Source organism: Columba livia, chromosome 17 (assembly GCF_036013475.1).
Source record: "Columba livia isolate bColLiv1 breed racing homer chromosome 17, bColLiv1.pat.W.v2, whole genome shotgun sequence".
Classification (NCBI taxonomy): Eukaryota; Metazoa; Chordata; class Aves; order Columbiformes; family Columbidae; genus Columba; species Columba livia.
The window spans coordinates 9,664,618-9,692,007 of NC_088618.1; the positions used below are offsets into that span (position 1 = coordinate 9,664,618).

At 40.9% G+C, this 27,390-nt stretch overlaps 1 protein-coding gene across 4 annotated transcripts in view; it reads right to left on the minus strand.

The window, feature by feature from the left end:
• SLC5A1 (solute carrier family 5 member 1) overlaps positions 1–27,390 on the minus strand; it is a 48,420-nt gene that overhangs the window by 11,454 nt on the left and 9,576 nt on the right. Inside the window, exons 1-9 of one of the 4 annotated variants that reach the window (XM_065033229.1) lie at positions 22,537–26,531; positions 20,938–20,992; positions 19,621–19,667; positions 16,625–16,708; positions 15,999–16,131; positions 12,238–12,309; positions 6,830–6,934; positions 4,590–4,649; positions 4,129–4,233 (exon numbers count right to left, since the gene is read on the minus strand). In XM_065033229.1, the coding sequence (XP_064889301.1) occupies positions 4,129–4,233; positions 4,590–4,649; positions 6,830–6,934; positions 12,238–12,306 (339 nt within the window). In that variant the 5' untranslated portion in view covers positions 12,307–12,309; positions 15,999–16,131; positions 16,625–16,708; ... (1 more) ...; positions 20,938–20,992; positions 22,537–26,531. Of the gene's footprint in view, positions 1–4,128; positions 4,234–4,589; positions 4,650–6,829; positions 6,935–12,237; positions 12,310–14,410; positions 14,796–15,998; positions 16,132–16,624; positions 16,709–19,620; positions 19,768–20,937; positions 20,993–22,536; positions 26,532–27,390 lie in introns of those variants that run through there. The other 3 variants (XM_021289572.2, XM_021289573.2, XM_005503898.3) reach the window with 3 other exon arrangements.

A 27,390-nucleotide genomic window follows, 5' to 3' on the forward strand; every position in this document is an offset into this window, starting at 1 on the left:
TATTTATCCAAGTTTGCAATCAGTGTAACCTGCCCCAGTGCACTTGTAATGCATTACTGTAAATTATGCTTTCACTGGAGGTTTGCATCTGTACCTATCCTTGCTCCTGGGCTCATCTCCAATCCCACCTGCACGCCTCCTTTCTCTATACCACACCGCCTATTCGAGGGCTCTATACAGAGAGTCCTGTCCTCATTTAACAGTACAAGTCCTAGTGGTGTTCAGCAAGCTCAGGAGCTGCAAAACGCTGCAGGAACTGCCCATATGCAGGGTCTGAGGAACAAAGATAAGCAATATTATACGTGCCCTGGGTTAAAGCTGCACACAGCATCACTGCAGGTGGCAGCTCGCTGGAGGAGCAGGAGGTTCCACAGGTCGGGCTGAGGGACAGCCAAAGCCTGTGATCACACAACAGGCTCTTGCACCACTTTTGCCCCCACTAGGCTGGGGTAAGGCAGGGCAGACATACTAATAAGCAGTTCGGCAGCTTGGCGAGCTGGGAAATGACAGATGAAGAAACCCTCTTCATTCCAGAGACACTGAAACCAAGACTGCAGGGAATGATCTCAGCCTGAGGTCACTCTGGAGAATGAGGAAGAGGTACAGACCTCTGCAGCAGGAGGTCCTCCAGCCCTACCGCCCTTGCCCCCAGAAGCAGCATGAATCACAACGGAGGTCTCGCTCCCCAAACTGCCTCTGGAGCAGCTTCAGATGATTTAATTTCACACAGATTTGAGTTTAGAACTGAGAACCTGGACTTTCATCTCAACCCTAGTGCTTCTCAGACCATATCCTCTGTCCCTCTCTCTAAGAGATGATTTTTTTCCTATCTTTTCACACCATCGATTGGCTTATGTCCTCCATCTTTCTTTTATTGTTCTTGGCTTTAATTTAGACTACATAGCATTAAATAGTAACGGCCCTGAAATGATCCCCACAAAAAAATGTATAGTTAATTATTTAGCACCCTGAGCAATACATCAGCTTCTTCAAATTGCTGTGTTACCTTCTCACTTTGCTGCTCCTCCCTCCCAATTAGATTATTTCCTTCCAATGCTTCCTCGTTTCTCCATTAATACTGTTTTATGGACACTATTTAATCCTTATCTTATCTCTGATCTGAGTAAATCTTCCCTTTACATGCATGCTATCTCTCCAAAGCCATTCACAGATCATGCAGGACCAAGTGGCAGAACACATGCCACCTGAGTGAATCCAGCTGCAACGGGAACATGGGGGTCACATACTCTTTACCCCCTGCACCACCTCCAAGAGGAGGTTATCCTTCTACCTCCTCTTTCCCCCAGTAAGTCTATACCAATCCATTTGCTACTGAAACTATGAATACTGACTGTAAAGAAAATGCTGTAATACATTTAGAAACTCCAGCATTCAGGTCTTAATTCCCTTTTGCATTGTCATAATTTAGCCAATTACTCTCCATCAAGGTTTTATTTTACTAGGCCATTTTCATTTGGCATAATGGCCAATATCAGCAACACTGGTGGCCTGCAAGCCCCTGAAAGCTGTTCTGGGCATTGCTAACAAAGCACTGGATGCTTGGGAAGCATGCACATGTGGGGCACCTGTGCGACAGAAATCCTTTGGGCTCAAAGATCACGTGTGACCCCAAAGATCGACACTTTGCAGCATGGCCTTGTCTGGCAAGTGGTTGAATAGCCACAAAACAAGGCAAGAAATCGATAAAAAATGCACAGAAAATGTGCAGGAAAAGAGAGAAATGTTAATGACCCTGCACAGAAGTGCACAAAGGGAATCCGATCATCACATGGAGATGGGCACTGTGCCAGAAAGATCATGCCAGGAGTTATATGACATGATAAACTATATTGATCATTGGAAAGCACACCATATTTATATAATTAAGAATATTAGATAATAATTTAACATGTTAAGGAAGCAGCACATAAAATAACTACTCCAGAAACAAGATGCCACTCTTCTACAAGGCTAAGCAGCACAGAGTATTGCTGCCAGCCAAATTGATAGGTGTGACTGCCTGTTAAGGGCAGGGCAGAAACCCATCCTTCTATATCAAATCTCAGTGAGCCCCAAAGATCACAAGGGAGTGTTTGCAAAAACAGAAGTCAAGGAAGTAAAATGCAAATGTCCAAGCCAGAGATGGACTGCCAGCACATTCGTATGTCTGGATATACAACGTGCCTCTGGGAAGAGCGACCTGCCCTAGCACCAAGTAGCATGAACATCACAGCACAAAGAAGCTAGCTGGGGTGCAGGATGGAACAGCCCTTCCCTCTCTGCTTCTGGAGCTGGCTCATCTGGAAACAATTTGGCATGGTGCTGCATGGCATGGTACAGAAAAACCTACTCTGACATCTTCTGACAGTACCTGAAACCTCTGACTGTTCTGTCTGTTCTGTGCCACATTTGTACATGGGACAGATACTGTCAGAGTTGTTCTGGGCAGATAAGGGAAACAAGATAAATGGTTAGAGGAACTTGTGCATCAGGTTCTTCCCTGCATGGCACAAAGACCCGCTTCCATGGCAATTCCCCACACACATCTGGAATAATTGGGTTGATGGGAAGCTGGGATGGGCCATTGGTAGAGCAGGATCCAGGTAATCTGGTGCTGCATGGATCTCTTGACTGGTGCTTTGCTCCCTAATAAGACAGGAACACAAGAGCAGGAAAGAGTGCTGCAGCCTCGTGACCACACTAGCAGCTTACTTAAATGGAGAACCTGTCTTGCCTGGAAGCAAGAAACTCCAACTGAAATGGGATCAAATCCCATGACAACATCCTTAGGCATAATCGAGGATAGTAAATTCAGAATGTACCTAACATCTTGATGGGCTCATTACAAACATGTGTTGCAGAATAGGACTGTGAGTCATCTGACTGGAAGAGTTTCTCAGCTGCAAGAGCTGCCAGAACACCGTGTCATACCTGGGATTTCTGATTACCGTAGTTATGCACAACAACAATGGCAAATGAACGAATCCTTTTGAAATACATGGAAATTCAGCTCTGAGGCCAGCTCCACAGTACCAGCCTGTTTAATTTATAACCTCTCTAAGGATCGGTTATCGTGAAGATGTGAGAATGAGAGCAAAAGGCCAATCTTTTAGCTTAAATTGCACTATTATCACTCAGCTCCCATTCAGAGGGCAAAGAGTAATCTGCCATGGCAACTTCTGCAAAACAACAGATTGAGGTATGCCTGAACTGTGGACTTCTTCAGAGGCTTGGTCGTTTCAAGATATATGGAAAATACCAGTTTCCTTCACTACTTCACAGTAATACAACCACTTACTCAATAAACATTAACTTTGTAGCACCTTAAACTTTATACCAAACACGTGCCTGTTAAAAGAATCTCTCTTCTTCCCCATTTTCACCTCAGCTGTTATCATTTCCCTCCTTTACATTTCCCCACTCCTTTAGTTTCTAATTGCTATTATTCTCTTTTTCTCCATAGCCCTCCTGCTCTTTTCCATCATGTATATTACTGATGACATGTTTCACCACAGGATGGTAAAACATACAAATATGAAGTTTGGCAACAAAAATTCCTGCTCCTTAAAAACCCAAGAGCACACTTTTTTTCTGGAACCAAGAACAACATTCCCCTTAGCAGAAGCACCAGGTGGTTGGAGTGAGATGTTGTGTGTCCAAGGTAATACTAAGCAGTTTCTAAAACTACATGGTTAAACAACCAGCAGCTATTATTTCTCAGAGAACAGAAGCAGACCAAAGGGTACAAACTGGTAGGCTGTGATCTTTTCTGCCACGTGTTTCACAGACCCCTAAGATAACAGACTGTAATACAAGTTTCCCCACACTCGAACTTGTTCTAGAGGAGAGCATAAGTAGAAATAAAACTTTAAAACCTCAGAAAAGAAAGAACAAGAAGCATCAAGAGATATTGCCAGGAAGGCAAAAAACCTTGGATTGCAGAACGGATCTGGATACACACTCTCACTAGATGGAATACAGAATATACAAAATCTTTAGCATCCTTATTTCAACCAAGGACTGCAAATTAGAAACAACTGACCAATTGTGTGAGCAATATTGTAAAGGGGAGTTTATTTTCTTTAGATCAATGTAGGATGGAAGAAATTCTGTAAAAGTTTTACTTACTGAGACCTTTGTGAAGATATACAGGAATAGAGAAAGGACTGACAGGTAGATCTGAATCCGTTTCCCACCATAACGCTTCTTCAGATACTCTGGCATTGTCACCACCTGCAGAGGGGCAAATAAAGTTTCAGAAAATGGTGAACAGATTCAAAACAAATTAGAGGAAGCTTTTTGCTATTCAGATACTGTAAGAGCGGAGGGCAAAGGGAGGGGAGCTCCAAATGCAGTTGCAAGGAAGAGCAGCTCCAGGAATCAAAGAAGAATAAGGAGGGAGTACCATGTGCTTCTCGGGTCGTGTCTCAGAACAGAGAACTCTCACTTTTCTTATATATGCAGACTTAATGTAGTACAGTTCTAGCATGCTCAGATCTTGTGCCATTCATAATGGCTTTGCAATATTCAAGACCTGATCCACAAACATGAGCAGCAAAAAAAAAGCATAATATACTGTTTTGACTTACCCCAGCTTTGATGTAGATGGGTACAAACAGCCATCCTAGAACAACCACGAATATCAGAGCCTGCAGCCAAGACAAGATCAGCCGAATTAGCCTTCTCTCTAGACAGCATTCCCAAAGACCACTTATCCCACCCACCAGCAGCTGGAGAGCATTGAAACCACATAAACCTGCGTATTGTGAGGGTGGGAGGCAGGAGGAACTGCTCAGTCCTTTGATTTACAGTTGATTTACAGCTGATCTCTTCAGAGCAGGCCCAGGGAGCCTGGTTTAATGATGGTTAAAACACAACCAGCCCATAGGACTGCTGTTTCTAGGGAATATTAAGGAAGGTAAAGTCTGCTACCTGAGACCTATTTGTTAGCATCTTGATCCCAGAGCCACTAATGCAGGATGCTTTCCCACTCGGAATCGGGAATGCTGCGATGGTATGTTGTGACATCTCAAATCTAGCTACTGGGAGTGCAGCGCTTCTTTTGATTATTACTTTGGTTGTTAACTGCCTTCTGTGCTGTGTCTCTGTGAGGTGGCCATATGTTTTACAACAGTCCCAAATACTGGACAGGATGTACCACGTGCATTTAGTAAAATATTTTGTATTTCCACATTACCTTTTCATAATATATTTTGTGTTACCACGTGTATTTTGTGAGCTATAGATCTTAATGTATTGCCGTATCACATTTTTCTGATTTCAATGGCCAGCAAATGCTGTCTGCTATAGAGTTGTACATATTAAATCAACAAAAATAGAAGAAAATCCTGCTCTCAGAGCTGCACTCTGCATTTATTCTGTCCCCAGGGCTTAGAGGGCTTTTTGAACTGTATCTTTTAAGTGCTCTCCTTAGATCAAAACCATAAGGATGGACCATAAACACTGGGTCAGCTTCTATTGTCATACTAACACAAATTAGAAATCATTTCAGTGGAATAATAGAGATATACAAGTGCAATAACAGTCAAACTCAGTATTTCTTTCAAGAGGAGAATCAGACGGTACAGTCAAGAGCAGCATTTCCACCATGTCTATTCATCTGTCCACCAGTCCCACTATGTCACCAGTAATAAACTGTGTACTGTATCTGCTCAAATACACACATGCATCATTGCTTCTTCCTAAATAATGGTTGTACACTGCGTACTGATATTATTCCACAGAGAATCTCCCAGGAGATGAAGTGTTAGCGGTGGATGTGTTTGAAGAAGGATACAGATCCTAGAGATGTGAATATAATGAAATTCCAAGCAGTGCTTGTTGTGTTTTGTTTTGCTTCGTTTTGGTACCAAGAGGAGGGAAATAAGTTTTGTTGCAGGACTAGTGTAAGCAAATAGAGAAAGATGACAGATTAACTGTGCACATCTCATTGAGTTCAATTTAGCCTTTATGCTTCTTCTTAAGTATTTATATTAAATGTGTACTGGACTATTTGCAGGAACCATCTACTCGCTAAGGAAAAAAGCCACATCTCTCAGGGTGGTATGCTTTCACTGCGCAGAATTATATGCATGGACAGTACCAACCTATGTATGGCATTAAGTCCTTTGTGTCATGGTATAATCCCTTCCTGGACGGTGAATTAAGCAGAACAAGACCATTGTTATCCACACCCACAGAGCTTGAGAATACAAGGAAATGGACTGAATTAGCTCATATGGATCTCCACGCTGTTGCAGTTAACAATACCTCAAGTAGTTCATTCAAAGTCAGCTTGGATATTTTACCCTACACTGTGGCCATAGGAAAAACACACACGTAATTAGAGGAAGGAGAAAATGAAAAGACTCTTGGAATGCAGGTGGTTGTGAAGGATGCCGAAAATTTCTTGTAGCCAAAGCCCCCTCAACAACTCCTACATAGCAAAATGCTGTAAAAAATACTATGGATTACAAAACTGATAAATTCTTCCCAAAATCCTGAGGCCTAAAAGTGCTCTTCATAAATACTTTAAAAGTAATAAAAAGATATGTATGGAGAAGAGAATCTAGCAATTTATTTGGTTCAAATGCTCTCTAGAAAGCCTCACTCAACAGAAAAGAGTCATCTTCTCTCAGTGGCTTGCACAAGGATCAAGGAAGACGAGCTAAACAGTAGATTACATTGGCATTTACTGGTCAGTACGGGAAACAAGTGTTGCCAAGCACAAACTTTGAGAGTCCTAAATTATCAGGCAAGGTTATTTTGATTAATCTCTGCAGATAATCCTATTGTCACAGATATGTTCACTTAAACGCACGTCACTTACATTCCATTCGTACCCTCCGATGGCAATTCCTCCACTTGCTGCTGTTCCTGCTATTCCCACAAAATGTCCGCTGCCAATGTTACTGGCAAACAGGGAAGCACCAATCTGGAAAAACAAAGAACAATATGTGGCTCTTAGGTCCTGTTCATGGTAACTTGAAAAACAATCACGTTCGTTTGGCATTTTGCACTCATGTCTATCATCAAATGGTGATTAAGAGAATTATTGACAAGCAGCTTCCTTGGCAACTTTCAAGACTCCCTCTTATTGTTCCACCTCAAACCTGCGACTCCAGCCATCACATCTACAATAATGAGAAATATGAAGTTGCATGAAAGATCTTCTTCCAGTTCAGTCAAACAGATTGTTACACCAATACACATTTTTAAATATTTGCAAAACTTGACTGATATTTGGATGATGTGCAAACAATTCGGGAAGACGACTGTGATCTTCCTTACTCAAGGAGGACACCATAAATACACACCCACTTGTCAACCTGGTGCTCGCTATTTCATGTCCCACAGTCTTTGGAACTAAATGTATCACTGGTGAGAGTTATAGAGACTTTGTACTTGGTTCACTTTTAGTCAAAGTATGTTTGATTACTGAATTAAATTCTGAAAGCTGCACAGGAGAAATAGCTGCTGAGAAAGTGCTTCTGGAACACACAAACAATAGCAAATCAAGGAGTTATATTTAAGAAGTGCTGGATCTCTAAGACCCCCAAACATTGCACTGATCATACAAACGTAACAGTGGGGAGAATGTAGGAATTGATGAACAGGGAGAGATTTACAACACCACCACCACAAACACAAAAAAACAACAAAAGGTTTATGTTGGATTACAGACAAGCAGGAGCTGTTCACAAAAGAGAGACTGTGCCTAGAGATCTAAATCTTCATCAAATAGCTCAGATAACAGAAAGATGAAGAGAAAAGTTATGAGCTTCATTTGCTCCAAATGAAACTACTAAAGGCAGCACAAATGCCTAACATGCAGGATGAGAACTTGAGCATGAGTAAGAGGTTGGATTCAGTATTGTAGGCAGATATGAGCTGAAGTAGTTCTGAAATGAAAAGAGGCAAATGAACTTTTTTTAATTCACTTCTATTTTTTCTTAATGTCCCCCGAAAGCTAACAAGAAAAAAAAAAAAAAAAAAAAAGAAAAGGAAACAGGGTTAAAAATAAAAGAAAAGGATATAGAAAGTAAGCAAAAGAACCTCTGCTGACCAGCTTTTAGTGCTGTCATTTGAGGTTGTCATTCCTCTTGTTGAAAGACCCCAAGGAGTGAGGGAGTGGCTGCGTGGTACTTAGTTGCAGGTTGGGCCTAAACCACGATAATCACAAAGCAGAGGGTTTTTTTCATGTTTTATATGAAACATACAAACAAAATTCATCAGGGGATTCTACTCTTTCTTTTCCAAGCTTCATTTCCTTCCTTTTTCTCAGTTTGATCTCCTGATTCCTTCTAGTCTTTTTGTAGATAAACTGTTCTGTTGCTGTGACAGGAAATTTATGCCTCTAAGTTCACTCAGTTCTTGATTTTTTTCTGTTTTACATATTTCTGGAAGCCAGATGTAACCTACAGAAACGTAACCAGTTTGTCATATGACAGGTAGTTCTACAGGAATGATAAGTGTTGCAACAAAGCATTAGCAAATAAACTGGACAGATCACTGTTCATGAAGGAAACTTTTTCTTCTGACCTTTTTGTGAGAGCAACAGTGTTTTCCCTGCAATGACTGTAAAGAAACAAACACCATTTATATCAGGCATTAGCACCAGTCCAGTGCTTTCCCTGGAGATGAATAATTAAACTCAAATCTAGGTTACTAGAAATGCAATCACAGAAAAGATTAACCACATTAATCTCTGATTTTATTTAATGTGTTCTCTCTCCTGTTTTAAAAGTTTAAAATGTACTGCAAGCAGGTCCAAGTAACAAAAGCAGCTAATGAAGAACTTTGAGAACTGACAGCTGTAGTAAGCTTTGGCTCAGTGCCTGAAACCCCGGGACATATTGTAACATTCACTGACAATGCTGTGTTCACGACTTTACGCAGAGTACAATTGTATTGGAAGAAAAATGTAAAACCAAACCAAAACAATGCAAAATTATCAGCATATTTAGGGCCATCGCAAGGACAAAACAGTATGATTGCAGATACCACTTTCTACATTTTCTTCTCTGAATTAGAAAACACATAGCACAGCAGAACTGTGACATCAACACATACTAAAAATAGATGCATTTTTTAAAATGTTTCCTATTGTTATGTGTACATGGAAAGGTAGAACATATCCTCATAGCTGGAAAAATGCATATTATCCTTAAAACTGCAGCGTGGTTAAAGCAAGAGGGGTGTTTACCGAATATGCTCACACCCGAGAGCTGCTGATGCCAGAGGGGACAGAGACATTTCCATCTGCCAGGGCCGGCTCTGAGGATGAGGGAAGAAGGCTGGTGGGCTCTGGGCCCAAGCTGTCTTGCTGAAGAACTTACTGCTGCGGTATTTCTGTACTGAAAACGCTGATTACTGGAGCTGCCCCATTTGCCATCGGTAAATGCTGCACTACACCTATACGTGACCTAAGGAAGGCTGGGCTGAAACTGGGACATGAGACAGGGAAACAATTTCTAGAAGTGTTATCTGTTCTCAGTAAATGTGTTAGTGAATTTATTTTAAAAACAGATCTTGGAGGAAAAATGAAGAAAGTTGATTGAAAGGAACAAAAGCTCTTAAGAGGACAAAGGATCGAACTAACCCAAGTCCAACGTGGAACAGTAACTCTTTTAAAATCTTTTAAGAGGTCAGGTTTGAACAAGAGTACTCTGTTCAGGAAAAGTATCACCACACTGCAGACAGATTATGATTGCTATGTTTTTTCCATGTTATTCATTAACTGTTTCACCTTGTTCTTTTCATTAACTTGAGGATGCACTGACATCCTGGCGTTTGCTGTTCCAAATCACGTATGACATACTTTGCAAATCAATGACCACTGCAGCGACAGTGTGCAGACTTTACAGCTTATGGCTTTTGTCCCCCCCAGGACCTGCTAATACATACCTGATGCCCCTAATGTCCACTTTCCTGTTTGAAAGTGTTAGCACGGTATCAAACCCTTTTTCCCCATCCCGAGCACACCTTGCCTGTGGCCTTGAGTGCCTTTGCAGAGACGCCCTCACACCAGCACCCAGTCAGGAGCTTTGCCCTGAGGTATCGCTCCTCCCATGGGTCCCCGCAGAAGCTGCTTCTCAAGCCCCTCTTTCCTGAACAAATTTCTCATTTCCCTGTTTGAGAACTATTCCTTTACACTGTCCGTGCTTTAACTCACATCTCTTCCCTGTGACTTTACCCTGATGGTAGGACATCTTCCCTACCTGAGAGTTTTGGAATCACCCTTGGGCACTTCAGAAAAATTAGTGCACTGCTTACAATGAAATATTACTGCCATCCTTTCAGGGCTCTGAGAGCCCAAGAAAGAAGCGCAGGTTTTTATTCTGCTTTCCCAACTACTCTGCAAATTCTATGTATTGCATTATTGTCAAATTAAACTACATTTATACACTTCCCATTCACTAGGCAAGAGAGATGGATATAAAATACACACAGAATACGTCTCTGTCTTCCAACAAGTGCGATGGCTGTTGGAAACACACGGTTACAAGTAGGCTGATCTGATACCTTTCCACCTTTCTCCTCTCAGACAGAAAGGACACCTCCAGGCCAGCTGGAAAATTCTGACATATTCTGTAGAAATCTGTTTCCGGCACAAAAGAAAAGTCAAGGCACAGAATAAGTACAAAAATACACACAGCATTAGCTGTTGCAGCACTGAGATCACATCTTTAACTGAACTTTCTATACTTTCATTGGTTTCCTGGCCATTTCAGCCCAGTTTGCACTGGGTGATGACGTCCTATCTACCTGCTAAACTGTGAGAATAGGTGTTTTGGAATCTCTTGTTATCCAAGGCAAACTTTCCAAGGTGGTGCTGCTGACATGGTATTTAGTTTGTGGCTTGAGTGCTTGCTGTTTGTTTATTTTGAGTGATATCAGGAAGAACAGCAAGAAGGGTTTATTTTTATGGTGCAGAAAGACACTGCTGGCATTCCAAAGGGAAGGATGGAAGGGGTGATCTTAGACTGCACTGATCACTGCCAGCTCATCCATGTTGAGCTCACAGAGTTTGGGCAGGAGAGAGAGATGATCCCAGCAGCAGCCACTGCACTGGGGCTCATCCCTTGTGTCTTCTCACTTGCTGAATCTCTTGGGTTTGCGACGGCAGAGAACTCTGTGTCAGATAATCTCCCCTGGCTCTTAGGGGAGTCACTGGGAGTTCTCAGTGGCATTGCAGCAAGATAGACATTTTTTATGGTGACTCTTCCCTGCCTCGAGTCTTCCACCTTCATTTACATCTGCACAAAAGGGTATTCATGTTCACCCTTGACAGGCACACTGAATTGCACAAGGTTAAAACCAGCCCGCTGATTAAAGTGGCAGCTAACCAAAGTAAGCTGTTTGGGTTTTTTTCTCTCCCCCTAGAATTATGGGATTTATCCTAAAATAATTTGGAAAGTTTCTCTTTCCTCAGTCTTCCAATGGAATCTGAATTTTCTTAGGTCTACTATGTCAAATGAGGAAACCTTTTACTGTCATTAGCCTTTAATCTTTTTATGGCACTGAAGAGGCAGTCCCTGTCCCTTCCACAGGCAGACAGCAGCTCCCTGAAGCAGAAGACTTGAAGATGTGGAGGTATTTCTGCAGCCTGCTTTAAGAAAATCCCTAAACAGGTATTTTCTCTCACTCTCCCTGATCCTGTCGCTGAATCCATGTGGATGGAATATTGAATCCAAAGTCCTAATGGAGTGCAAAAACATTTTTGGAGCCTAAAGATAATATTTAACAAAATTTAAATTATATTTTACCAATATCTTATAATATTTCCAGGATTTTCTCCTTGTACAGACCAGAACTTGTTACCAAGAGTGGAAACAATAGAGCACCATGAGGAAAAATTTCAGTAAATAAATTCCTCTCTCTGATAACCTCACAATGAGCAGTGCACTGAAAGTAATACATTCCAAATGTTAAAAATTTCTAAGTGGACTGAAAGGCAACACATTGTATTTGTCTACAGTGACATTACTGATGTATCCGGGTTGATACAAGTTGGTCACATAAGCAACACAGCTCAGAGCTCAACACAGACATGGTCCCCGACACCTTTCCCTTCTTATTGGGTGGGTTTTGTTGTGCAGTCTGCCCTGTATCAGTTTGAAGTGCATTTACACAACAGAACCATCACAGTTTCAACAGTACTGTAGAGATACTTCATATTTAAGGACTAGATATAGTCATATGGAAGTGGATGCACATACAATATATAACACTCACCGGCCACCAAACCATGCTTCGTCCAGCCAGGAAGAATCCACCTACTGTCCCTCGGTTGGTTGAGTACATAGCCTGGGGAAAAAAAGAAAAGAAAAAGAAAGAATGAAAGATGGGATCATATTTTAAGTATAATAGGCAAGCTATCCACCGCCTGAGAACAAACAGCTAGAGTGGAGGGATAAAATCTATGGGGAGAGTAAAGTGGAAAAAATAAACAGAGTGCTAAAAAGAACAAGCTTATCATGCACAAAATAATATGAGAGAACAGTGATTCTTTTATCTAAGTCTACTTTTAGCACTCAAGCGTCATTGTGTCACCTTTTGTTACAGTGCAAAACATTAAAATAAAATTCAATTTAACCAACAAAAAGATCACCCAAATAAAAGGTCATAGGAACACTTCATCAGGGGTGCAATACCTTTGATTTCAGGCACCAAAAAAGACTATAAGTTGCATGTTCATTAACAGAAAGTGCTCAGCTTTTTTACTTAATACTATCCAATCCCACCAGATATCTACAAAAACCTATTTTCTTGTTTTGATATCAGCGTTGTACCCACTTCTCTCTGAAGGTCAAAAAAAGAAGCCAACTAAAATTTCCTTTTCACACTCTCATTTTGTATTTGTCAAAGAACAGGCTTTAGAGGGAAGCTTCATCTAATTTTTGTTAATTATCCAAATACTGGATTCCCATTGTCTCCTCCGATGGACTTTGAACAGGCAAATAAAGAAAGAAGACTTGGGAAAATTACCCAGGTTGTGGTGGGTTTTTTCTGTTTTTTTTCCTGATGCAGAGGAAGGGAAGTAAATACAATAGATTACATTTAACTACACGCAGCAACTGAATAAGCGTTTGTCCAATAAAGAGGACATTGTTGCTGCAAAGAAATGGTTCTGGGAATTACTGAGGACACAATTGCCTGCAAAGCCACAGATCAGCGCTTTTTTGTCACAAACCTTTAACACAAAGTTGAACTACAGCAAAGACCCAGATTTCTGCAGCAAAGACCCAGCTCCCTCCCAACAAGGTGTTCAGGTATCCTGAGAACTTTAGATTTTTTGCTATGTTTTCGACATCTACTGCCACAATGAAGAGGTAAAGAAAAGGCTGTGTCTGTTTCACGTGCACTCCAAATTTTCGGTGCTTTTCAAAGCATTGCCAACTGCTAGAAAGGGAGGTTTGTTTTGCAGCTGACTTCTCTGCTCTGTGAAATGGAGCCCTGGGATGCTCCTGGCAAGCCGGGATTACCGAGGGGCAATGCCTCCTGGCCCCTGTTAATGGTCAGGTGTTCAGGTGACCAGGACAGCTTGCCCCAAGGAAACCCAAATGTAGTGACATTCCACTGTTTACAGCTTTACAGCTCACAGTATTGGCCTATTATCTTCAAACACATTAGCACCGAGGTTACACCGATAGGATAGTATCTGCCTTTCTCCATTAGCTGTGAAAGCACCGGGCTTTCTTTTTGATTAGGCACTGAGTTTTCCCTTGCAGTCCTCAGCACGTTCAGCACCGTTGTGCTTAGACCATGAACAGAAAGGCATTGCCATCACCTGTCACCCCAAAACTGCTCCTTCCACATAGTTTCAGTGCGTTGCACCCTGCAGTCAAGGTCCTGCTGGCAAAAAAAAATAAGCCACGATAATGCTGCCCTCAAATGGCACCTGCAATCTTGAGCCATCTCAGTCCTTTGCTGAGCGTGACCTGTCACAGCCGCAGCTGCGGTTTTACTCTCACACCCCCGAGCTCCCTCCCTGCACGCTGACTGCACCTCCATTCTTCTCCCTGCAGCTCCCTCTCCTCGCTCTTTCCTCTGGCATCACCTCCCACCACCAGTTCTCCCCGTGGTGCTGAACCCCAGCCGTGCATGTCGAGCCTGCTCTGGACAAGGGACACTGGCTGGCCTGGGCTTTACTGACCAGACCACTCAGCTCCTTCCACACTACTTCCATTTATCCATCTACACAGATGCATCCCCACATCACCATCCCCTCTCCAGTAAATACCCACATTTTCCCCACCATGCACTTCTTAATTATTTCAATTAAGCACCAGGATCTTTATACAAATATACATTTTCATCTACTAAGCCATTTTTCCAGGCTCTATAAACTACCTGCTCATCAAGTTAAAAAAAAATTAAAAAAGTATAAAATAAAATCCCAACCTACCCATAGTCCCACTGCCAGGACTACCAAAAAATAGAGGACAATAACAGAGATGTCCGCAGCATTGTTGATCCTTATGATGGTTTCCATCCTGGCTGCTTCTCTGGTCACCTTCTTTCTCTCCTTATATGCTTCTTGCAGAGTTCAAGTTAATGATAAACTGCTGTCATCCCCTACGTTTTATATAATATATAACTTCAGATTCACTTGTCTCCCATGGGGCACAAGTTGAAACTGCTGCTTTTCCTCAGACAACAATTCCTTCCCAAATACTGCTCCTCTGCTACAGGTGCTGCAGATGTCAGAGTTCAACCCCCCTGCCAAAGGTGCTCAGGGTTTTAACATCCACGAGCAGATGTCTGAGAAGGAATGAGCACGGAAAGGAGTGGCTTGGCTGCAATAAACCCGCATATTTACCTCTCTCTGAGTGAATACTTTTTTTTTTTGTAAGTGGTTGTACCTGTATATCTAGTCACTGAAGATGTAGTCCTTTCAGATGATGATGGTAAGCAATTATCTGTGAGGAGGAGTGACCCGACACCTGGGGAAAACCCAGGGGTCCAGGAGCTGGGACACCCTCTGTGTCATCTCTTAACTCAGCAGCATTACTCAATGGGGAAACTATCCTTATTTCTGGCAAGGAGACAACTAGAAACTCCTTACATCTCACATGGATACAGGTAAAGATGCATGTGAACCACAAGACTCAGATCCAGGAGCTTATACCGTGCTGAATTTCAGGGTGTTTAGACCGTGGTGTTGGTTCTCTCTCTTGTAGCTAATCAGCTTCACGTTCAAATAAGCTCAAAGTTCATCAGAGCTTGGGTCTGCTCTCCCTGTATTTGTTCCTCTGACTTCAGAATCGAGCTATGCAAATTAACTGGCCACAAAGATGTGGAACAAACAGATCTTCACAGCTCCTAACAAGGAGGCTTCCCCAAAGGATGCCTGTGATCCTCTGAGCTACAAGAGGTCAGAAAAATCCAGGATATTTAGAACAAAAGACACAGGTGTCGGGCACATTTCTGGGTTCTGAGGATATTTGAAAGTCCTGTTCTCTGCTTGATACAAGGGAAACGTTATTCATTTACAGCTGATTAGGCTGCCTTTTGGAAGTAAATTGTTGTGCTGAAGTTACACTGAGCAGAACAAGCAGTACAGTACATAAAAAGCTCGGCAGGTTTGACTAATCTTGCAGTGGTTATTTCCTCGGAAGTTGAAATAGAGATCTCGCACGCTGTTCATAGGCAACGAATTTTTCTTATGTAAACTACCCTTTGGTAATTGTGGCTAATAAAAAGCACCAAAGTCTAAGAAGCTATAATAAATTGTGATTACCTACACGAATTAAATAAAAATCTCACCATTGTTTGAGCACCGATACTCTTATAAAGCGGTGTTGTCCTCTGATAGTTTAGGCATCTCTCCCAAAACACATTCTTCAGTTTGTCCTACAGGACTGTGAAATGTTAGCTTTAAATCCAACAGAGAAAAAATTAACCCTGGAAGCTGCTGAGCATCCAAAATTCCCATTAGCTGCAACCTTCCCTGCTGTGTATTTCGGAGGAAAGTAAAAGACTTATTTACTAACCTTAATTATCAGGGAAGAGTTTGCCTAAGATAGGCTGTAGATGGCACTTCTTTACAAAGATTGACGTAGATGCCTGTGGGTCCTTGCAACCAACAAAATGTTTGATTTTCACTAATTCCATTTCTGCATCAGTCTACAGAGGTAAAGCAAAGAAAACATTAGGCAGGAATTTATCTACTATAACGTATCTCGTGTTCTCATCCAGATGTCTGCAAAAAAGAGCTCGGAGGCTAAGAAACACTCCAACCTCCTGTCCAGAGCTCCTAGTATGGCCACACCAACAGGAGTCCAAGCTTTGAAACAGTAACAGGGAATCGGTGCCTAAAAAATAACAATCATGCAATTCCTATTTCAATATGCTATGGGAGCAAACTTAATTCTGCTTCCTCTCTGAAGGCCCCAAACCAAACATTCTCTACGAGATTGTCAAAAAGGGGAGGCAGCTTTGCTGAGGCTCTTAATATCTCATCTCCACATCCTCATATCTGCAGTCCAAAGAGAAACCCAGAAGCATCATACTCAGCAGATTGTTGGTGCACTAAATGAATCACTTCATGAACTGGATGCACATAAATGTTCTCTGAAAGGTCAGCCAAGCTCCCACATTTGAAAAGTGCTGAACCTACCTTTGCACTAAACCTCCTGATGTGCTTGAGTGGGTGCTCCTGTCATTCTGAAGTGTCTGGTCAAGCAAGTATAGGGCTCCAAATCTAGAGAAAATGACAAATAATTTGATATATTGAGGAGATCTCTCTACTTTATCCTGTGAGCCAGGTTAACTCATTGAAGTAACAGATTTTAATGGGAATGAGAAAAACAGTCTACGTAGCATAACACAGGCTGTGATCCGTGTCTATAATGACTGCTCCCCTCCGAATCAAGTCTGATGACATTTAGCTTATCATGAATATGTGTGCTCATACCTGAATAAACAAAACAGACAATGGACGAGAGCACAAACAGCTACATAATGGTGTAGTAACTTGTTCCAAATCTCACACCAGATTACTGACGGAGCCCAAACAGAATTATGTCATGGATTTGCATATCCAACCATAAAACTGCAAGGGCTCACAGGGCAGGTACATGAACTTTGTAGAAGCTGCAACTGCTCTGTTGTAATTAGAAAATGGGACTGCAGTACAGAAAATGTGAGAATTATAGCCCTTGGGGCCACTTAGCCCAGGCTCCTCAAATCTTGTGTGTAAGTCTTCTTCTTGAAGACAGCAAATGATAAAACAAATAGTAAAACAAACAAGCTACAAACAAAGATGCACCAGTATGCAAACTACCTCCCACTGAGGGACTCCTCTAATCTTTTCTCTGACATTCCTCCAAGCAGATTTCTCTTTGGGATGCCCTTCAGAAATGCTAATTTATACAAAGGATTGTCTGTACAATTAATAAAGGACAATAACAGACAAAAATGTGCGGTTATTTTACTTGCAGAAGGGTACATACTACATTAGTAAAGTGTCTCCCCTCCTTTGCTGCTTTTCTAACTACAGAATATGAACTTAGTGAGAAAAGAGATCATATTTGCAAGTGGACAAAATATAAATTAAAAGGGTATCAGCAAATTTTTCCTAAGATAGTCCTAATAATAGAGGATGGCAGTTAGAGCAGGAGACAGGAGGATTACATAGCACCTTTTGTTTGATGCCACAAGTCCTATTTCTCTTTGTGCAACCTTGATTAAGTGTGGAAAACTCAGGTCTAATTAGGAGAATTAGCCACAGAAGGATGACAAAAACATTGGAAACTGAAAAATGGAATCCACAGGAGAGGAATTACTAAAAGGAAAAAGAAATCCAAACTCCAGAAGATGTGACGTAGACAGAATTAAAAATCAGTAGGAAAACAGGTGCCTTCCTAAAAGGATATCAGAAAGAAAGCAAGGTCATTCTATTCTTATCCACTTAAAGGGTCAGATCAAGAAACAATGAAAACAAAGTAAACAAAAAAAATATTTACAAACAGTCCAAAAAAACAAAATTAAAATCAGCGCTATTTCTAGATTAATTTCCTAATCAGTATCTCTATGGAGTAGAAATATCAGACAACATCAAAACAGGTTTATATGCAAATAGACCAAGAGAACTGAAGCAAGGAAATACAGCCAGTCCTCCAGCAACTGATTAAATTATCTCCCTGGGATCACTAAGTACGTCCAGCCCTGCGGTATCTACGCATTGCCAATGTTATAAAAACAACAGTCCAAGGACTGCACTTTTCCTACCAGATAGCCTAAGACAGCAAATAAGATAGCTTGAATCTATTTTTGTTTTATTAAGGTTTTATTCCTTCTTATAAACCAGGAGATTAATAGGGAGGATTAAGGGCAAGAGACAGGTTTGACATTTCCATTGGAACTAATAAATTTGAATAGCAGATTAAACTCCCCCAAAACCAAAGCCGACTGTCACTAGATTTATCCACCTGACAGCACAGAAGATTGTTCCCCACAAACAACTTCTTAATTGAGCAGCATTCTCGTTAAAACAGAAGTATGATTATTACCTCCTAGACTGTAAAACACACAACGTATTTATTACTCTCATGATCTAATCCATCATATTTTGTGTATGTTAGAGGCTTGCTAATCCTTCTTGGGAGCTTCCTACCTTTCCCCTAATGCAACATTTCCAGAAAGCTCTTTTTTAGAGATTGATACATGCTGGTTTGCTGCTTCTACTATAGCTAAAATTAAATAATAGAAGGAATTATCCAGAGTGGCTGCATAATCACAATCACTACTCTCATGAATATTATTGCCACTCGTTTCAGAAATGCTTTAGGGAAAATAATATCTCTGCTGTATAAAATACAGGAGAAAAATGAACACGAGGAAATGAGCTGCTGATGCCCCTTCCACTGAAATCATTCTCCAGTTTTTCAGGTGACCTAATGAAAACCCTGGTTGCTCATATTCTATTTCGCTTGAAATAAAGGTAATCACTCTTGAGTAACGGATAGCTTCATCCTTCGTGGATATGGTTTGACAGCCCTACAGCAATAAGCAGCAACAAATATATTATTATTATTATTATTTATTGTATTTAACAGGTTAATTTGATTAAAGAAACCTAAGTGAAGGAGGGAAAAGATCATAATCTACTAATGTGATAGCCTAATATATATGACCAGTTTGCTCTACAGGGTCCCAGGGGCTCTTCAGTTAAGTCTCTTGTTTGTATAGTGTTTGGTTTGAAAATTAAATGAGGAAAAAATCTGAATGATACTGTACAAAATACAATATGAAGCTTCTGGAAAACTAGTAAGAACCAAATACATTATCGGAGAGAACCCAGGGGAAATATGCTTTAACTAATCTGGACCGAAAGTGACAGTATTCACGTTTGACACAAATACTTTTTTGGTATTGGAGCAATAAATTGATAAGGAACAGTAAGACATGGGCATACCTGGTCAAGATAAAAGATTTGCCTGGAAACACTTCCCTATCGGGGGAAGTAAAAGCTAACAAACAAAAACCTGCAACCAACAATGAAAAAGATACACAGATACAGTTTGGAAAAAAATGAGAAATGGAAATAATGAACATTAAGAGTGTAAAAAACACACTGATATTATCTGAAAGCAAAAAATAATGATAAATTACCAGATATATTTTGCAGAGGTATCTTTTGCTCAGACTTCTGACGCAATCTGGACCAGAATAAAGGACACAAGTGTTATTTTGGCATGAAATGGAGATCCCTTCTGGAGTCAGATCTTACTCATCTGCCCACCTATAACATTTCAAAACCAAAAACCATTTGTTCTGTAGTTTCGATCTTTAATCAACTTAACATTAACTTTGGCATTAAAGCTTTTGACGTTAAGGCAGTGGCCTGCATCTATTGCCAGGAGAAGTGCCAGCTTCACCTGGTATCTATACGACAAGTGGTCTGGTCATGAGCTGTGTATGCTCAACCAAAAGAAACTAATATGATATAAACTAATGACATATCTCAAGACAGATCTCAAGATTCTCGTACCTCTACCTGAGCTCCTAGGACAAGGTGAAGGGAAGGAACATTGCACCGACTGCAAGGGTGAGGCAACATGGCAACTCCAAGGAAACCATGCCCTTCTTTTTAAAAGGCCCATCCCTCAATTTCTATGTTCTGTGGAAATCAGAGCTTAAAACATTAATTAAAGCATGATCAAGAATGACACGTGAGGCTCATGACTAAGCACAGTAAAAGTTAAACAGCTCAGCAGCTGTAACAAAGTTATCATTCATTCATATTCAAAGCATTGGTTTAGCTTATTGCTTCACAATCTATGTTTTTGCTAGCATATTATTTTTATTCCAATCATAGTTCTAATGACTGTAGATATCTGATTAAAGCTCGTCTTGTCAGGAGTTTTATAGCTAGTCTGGTTAACACTCAGGTTCAAGTAGCTACACACATTCTGTTTAAAATACTTCATGAAGCCTTCTGATATTGTGCAAGGCATCAACCACAGCAAATCTTTGTGACTACTAAAAGTGAAACCTCAATATACACTAATGTTATAATTTCATTTGCACTGCCAAAATAGATGTAGAGATTTATAGAATTAATTTAGTCATAGACATTCATCATTTAAACCTCCCCCATAATCAGTGTGATGCAGTCTCTACATAGATATTGTCATTTTGTAGGAAGATGAACATTCATAGATGGAATTTTACTTTGTGGACCTAAGATTTATACATTAATGTTATTTCAGTCTGTGGTATACATGTTTACCGGCACACGTAATGTGTGTATTTATGTGAGGACTTTCCCAGACATACCAGAAGGCGGTTGGATGATGAAAAGCTGACATAGAGATGGGTGTGGATATTTCCGGGATTTTGACTGAGGCATAAGCCGGTCGCTTACATCATTAGATGAGTCTTTGATGACACATACAAACCCCAAATCAACAAACAAAAAAAACCCACCTCAGTCTTCACAGGTGCCGTCAAATGTGTTTCCTCACATTGCGATGTAAGGAGCCTAACCAGAAAGACAGACAAACCACTAATTAAATGCAATAGTCTCTTTACAGTAAGGAAACTCTTCAAAGTGTGTACAGCTCTTCCCAAAACAAATCAGCTCTCCTAATTTTGCCGCTGCTAAATCCAGCAGGAAGAGAGGCTGCTGATGTTCTAGACATCGAGTTGAAAATTGTGCTGAGAGTGCTTTTAATTTGAAACAGTGCTTGAGGTAGAGGCAACAGTCAAGAAGTCATTACCTTCTCAAAGTTATCACACTTGCCTTCTTTGTTAAAGGGAACACAGAGGCCAATTACCACCTAAGAATGCACTACTCAGACACAAGAAGGAAAATAGTTAGGAATAAACTGGCTTCAAAAGCCCTATCTTTCTTGTTATCTGGCAACTCAAAACACCAGGAAGCCTGACTAACTGGATGAGCAGGTACTCCCCAAACCGCTACAGAATGTAGGGAACACAGAGGATGAAAGTGATGCTCAGTTATGGATGTTCTCCATCAGAAGTGTTCTTTAGGAATAAAACCTCCTGGTGCTGTTCTGTGCATTCCTGAAACAGCCATCCCATGATTAGCATAATGTAACTGAAAAATCAGCATTCTTTCTTTTTCTTTCTTTCTTTCTTTCTTTCTTTAATGCTGTCATGATAGGATAAAAAAATTAATGTTTCTACCAAGAACAGTCATCACAGTAATACTTTTCATTCTTCCAATCCACTGCACAATCTGCAGATGAAATCTACAATACATATTCAATACCATATACCAAATTATTCAGAGAAAATGATTCCAGGAGAAAAACTCCTGGAATGTTTTTCCCTTCCCCCTCCATCCCCTAAAAAACCAAAAAAAAGCCATATTTGTTCCATAAGGATTCGACATCTCCAGTTTTCTTATTTAAAGCCGGAGAAGGGTACTACTAACAATTAGGAGTGGGAAATCAACAAAACCCTAAAGAGTAATGCTTTTAGCAGCAAGACATACAAACTTCACCTATTTCTCAAGTAATACTGCTGAACAAAAAGCCTCCTCTGGGCTTTGCTGGCTTTGTCAGAAAGCTCAGGGCCCAGCACAGTCTGTGTTGGATACACAGAATAGGTCAGAACTAAATCCAGCTTATTCAACAGCTATACTTATTGTATTACTTATATTTGCAGTAATAATTTCAATGTTATTCCTCCACTAGCATGCTACACTAATGCAGTGTGTAAAATGCAGATGTGATCATCCATCCGAATAAGCACTACTGAATAAAGTTTTTGATAGCCCAGGACATAGAAAAGACTGTTAACGTGAACTGGGTGGTAACTGGGCAAGGACGTTAAGCACTGATGACAGGTTCTCTATCCATGCTTATGGCAAGAGAAGGCAGCTAGCTTTAAATTACCCTTCACTTTCACAATACTTCAGGTGTGGAGCTCTGGTGATTCAGGTGCAGTTGCAAAGTAAGAAAGTGTGTAAAATTCGGGACATATTTTTAAGTGTCAGATAATAAGTTTAGTATCATGAGGCACTGCCTACTGGAAACTGTTGAGGACTGTAAGACTTACCTATGTAGATCAGGCTGAGTACTGAAGTCACCCCAGAAAAGAATGTAGCTTCCATTCCACCCATCCAAACAAACCACATCCAGAGGGACTACATAACACTGGAATACAAACTCACAATCTATTATCAGAGATTAGTCCCAGAATAACAAAAATCTCTTCTAAGTCCTTAAATGTCAGTGATCCTCCTCTAGGCTCATGCAAAAGAATTGTAAATGTTTTGGGAACATCATGCAAAGATCACAGATAGAATGAGAGATTCGCATTCCAGGACACTCCGGGTGTAGCCCAGAGGGACAATCAGAGTTTGAGTTTCCATTTGTGCTCACAGATAAAATTTGATCTGAATACTTTAGAGAGCAAGCAAATCACACATTCATACCAAAAAAAATTTCAAAGACTACACCAATTAGGCCCTTTGGTTGACAGAATAAATAGCATGCATGTGAATAAACATGTACATTTTGTGGAGAAGTGTAGATTTGTAACTTGTTTGAATTGTTTCCATATGTAGAAACATTCATTTGTACATTATATAGCCACTTAGAAAAAATCTAAGATATTTCCTGCATATCAATAATGGGATTTTCTCTAAGAAAGTTGAGTCTCCAAACTAGGAAACACATAAAAAGATATTTTTACATGTTCGTTCATTAGAAATGACTTCATTTGGCTGAAACAGTACTTTAAAAATCCCCTTCTCAGAGATCACAAGGGTAGAGGATATGTTCGTGTACAATCACAGAACACCCAGCTGATTAAGAGTGGCTATTATTTTACTACTTGTTAATGATTCCTTAAGAATCCAGAACAACTGGCAATAATAGAAGGAGACTCGTTTGACCATGTGAGACTCTTTTCATCATGATCAGATGCTTCAGTGAATGTGAACACAGGCTGCCTCAGACCATGTCAGAACCGAGGTGATCCTTAGGCGCAAATCACTGTTAAATAAAATCTATCAAGACATACTCATTCAGCATTTTGGGGATAGGAGGGGACAACTTTCATTGTCAGAGGTGACAACAGTCAAGCTAACTCCCTACAGCTACACAGAGGAAGCCTGCTGCTAATACTTGTGCATTCGTAAAAACAGGCTAAGACACTTCCATATGGCTGGTGTCACCTCCCAAATTGCGGTGGCAGGATTTAAGTCCCCAACTGCCTGAAAATAGAGCAAGGGCAGTTGCAGGTTCCAAGGCTTCCCTCCTCACTGCTCAATGCTGGCTGCTGCTTTGCCAAATAAGCACTGGGCTCCCCACCCAAAAAGGTCTAGTAGTGCTGCTTTTCCATCTCTTGCACCTCCCCTTCTACCTTTTCTTCACTAGATATCTTCTGTAACAGGCAGGAACTCGTGTTCTCAGCAAAGGGAGTCGGCACACGCTGCTGTTGCCAGCTTTCAAAGGAAAAGAGCAGCTTGTAGGACAGGCTGCATTTTGCCACAGCCTGGCAAATTGTGTTTGAATGGTAGATCAAAAATGGCACAGTATCCAGGCACTCAAGAAGCACAAGTGTCCTCCCAGCAGCCAAGCCTTTTCCGTGGCATTGAACCTGGAAGAAGCTAATCTCAAAGAACAAATTTCTCCACAAACTTGCACTTCATATAACATCTCCTGGTTTCTTACTTTACAGAGGAAAACACATGGATATCAGGACGCGGCACATTTGAGGACATCCTTTTGTGTCCTGCGGTATCAGCAAGCACAAACACTGCACTGTGCTCTGTCAGGTACGTACGGCTGCGAGATTGTCCTCACATGCCTGAGCCACAGCGGCTTGAGCTGCCAGTGCTCCGGCCTTACCACAGACCCAACTTGCAAGAGGTGTAATTCTTTCTTAGGATACCGAGGCAGAATTTTCTAAGTCTTTGACCAACTTGTTGCTACAGATTTAATTTCTGCTATTGAAATTTGCTAGGAGCACGCTGTAAAACATAAGAATTTTCCTATTTGAAGAAGAACAAGTCCTCCCAGAAGTCATTTCCAGGTACGCAAGGGACAAAATAGGTGACTGGGAACAGCTGTTTCAGATTTACTGCAGAAAAATTTCGCCTGATAAACCTGAGACTGCCTTCTACAATAAAATAACCTGTTCTGTGGGCTCTAAGTATGGCAGGCTTTTGACATGGTCTCCCAGAGCATCATTGCAGCCAAACTAGGGCAGTGTGGACTGGATGAATGAGCTTAAAAGGTGGCAGCAATATCAGGCTCAAAGAACAATTGTTCAAAGTCTAACTGAAAGTTGGTTACAACAGGTTCAATACTGTTTAATATCTTCATCAATGACCTGAACCTTGACAATAGGACAGAATGCACCTTCATCAAGTTCATGGATGACATCAAATGCAAGAGACCAATTCACATGCTGGAGGTCAGCGCTGCCATTCAGAGAGACCCTAACAAGCTACAGGAAAGGGCCAACAAGGACCTTGTGAAATTCAGCATAGACAAATGCAAGTTCTGCACCTGGGACAGCATAAGTCCATGAAACAGGCTAGAGGATGCTGGTAGAAAGTAAACTCAACACGAGTCAAGGGTGGAAACGTGTACAGCTGCATTAGCAAGAGCACAGCTAGCTGGCAGATGGAAATGAACCCTGCTTTATACTTGTGAGGCAACACCTCAAACACTCCATCCCGTTTGGGGCCTTTCGGCACCAAAGTGATACTGATAAACTGGAGAGTATAGTGAAGGGTCACTGAAATAGTAAGTGCGTGGACTGCGTAATATATGAGGAGATGCTGAGGGACTGTGATTGTTCAGTCTCAAGAAGAGAAAGTTTGAGAGAATTCAATTGTCAAATATCTCAAGGGCAATTACATGGAAGACAGAGGTGCATCAGTGAAAGGACAAGAAACAGTGGTCACAAATTGCAGCAAAAGAAATTGTGAAATTCATTGTAAGTGGTTAAGCCCTGAAACAGGTTGCCCAGAAAGACAGAGAAGTCTCCATCTCAGAGGTTTCCAAAACCTGATTGGACGAGGCCCTGAGTAATGTGATCTAACTTTGAAGTTCTGGAGGCCTATTTCAAACCAAATTATGTTATCTGGAGATCTCTGACACGTTTTGTGTTCCTCAAAGGCCATGTTGCTACACAAGGCTGTTTGACAAGCTCATCTCTGCATTCAGGTATACTGCCACAGGCTCACAATCCAGAGTTCGATGCACATTCTCACGATTATGCCACTAGAAAAGTCAATGTTGTCATATACTAATTTCTTAGTACTCGCCTACTGCCAAATTCTTGAGTTTGCTTTCAGGCAAAGTCTGTTAAAACCCTGAAGAAAGCAGAGTATACTTCAGTGTCACTATTTCATTGTGACTTATCTGAACAGAAACTGCATGTGAGCTAACTGAAACTACGTTAGGGCTGTGGGGGCAAAGTCTGGAAGCTCTTAATCACTATTTGTTCTGTTCTTACATAGACCTGTCTTTGGAGATGCAGATATGGTGCCTGGATAAAGTCTGAGCAAATCTGACAATGGACTTCACCAATTGACTACAACTGATTTAGTACATTAAACTGTTGGTGGATGACTTGGAGCCTGAGGTTACACATCCCAGTATTTCATTAGTCTTACCCCACTATAGTAAAATCAACACTTATGTTTCTCAGACAGCAACATTAATTCTCTTCTCAAATACAGAGAGGATAGTTCAAAATCAGTGGAACAGTTGTGAAAAAAAGCCCATGATGACTTTGACTTCCCCTTGACTTCTTGATCCCAAAGCTGAACAAGGGTGCCCACGATGTATCAACAATAACACAGGCCAGGCTTGGGGTCCTGATTGTCTGTGCCCCTGGGTCACACTTGGCAGTGGCAACTGTTTAATCCAGTTGATAAAGCAAGTAGGATTCACTCCCTCCCTAATTTTTTTGCTAGAAATATTTGCTAGAATGCAAGCACAGTGCAAGTCTGGCACAGAGTGACGTGTGTAGCTGCAATGGGTTCTTCACAAGAAGTTTCCATATGCTTTGCACTATTAATATGAAAAAAAAAAATGTGTCCAATGCAATTACTAGGAAGAGAAAGATAAAATATCATAGATTTTAAAAGAGAACTGAGATTGACCAAAACACAAAAATAAAATATGCTATCTATAACCATATTTTGCATTAACCTCATTTCATTTAGCTAATTACAATGGAATACACATAGTAAAACCAAATAAGTCAAGTTTAAAATTACTAAGATATGAAAACTTAAAGCAATAGAAAATAAGTCACCATTCCCTTTTCCCATTCCTAATTTTTATCCTCATATTCCAAATAGAGCTCTTGGAAAATGCAGGTCTGCTCTTGCTTTGCTGGGCAAGGGCTTGCCTTTAACGTGACTCGTAATAGACAGGAACAGGAGTAGGATAAACAGGTGCTCAGTGGATTATCAACACAAGAGAAGAAAACATATCCTGACCTGCATTCTGGCCATACGTAGAGCTCAGTGAATTGTAATTTCTCATTTCACCTTTTCATTCTCCAGTCACATCACTTCCATTAGCCAGGAAACTGCAAGGCTATTTCATGTAGGTTTCATGGCACTAATGGAGAAAGTAGATGTTAATAGCTAAAATTTGTTTCTTATGAATTATGCTTCGAGGGCTTAATGACTTATGTTTCCTTAGCAACAAAAACATCATGTGCTTTTTAATAAGGTTTGCATACGAGCTGTGTACAGGGCCATGCCAGAGATTGCAGCTGACAAGGTTTCTAAAACATTATGAATTCAGAAGAGTGCATCTACTCTTTCACAAAGCACAGACCACACTGGTATTTAGCAGATAAGCAAGAGCCTTTCCTAATCTTTATAAAATTGCTCGAACTGCAGTTTCCTGCTTTTAGTATCTGTAAGGTTCCCAC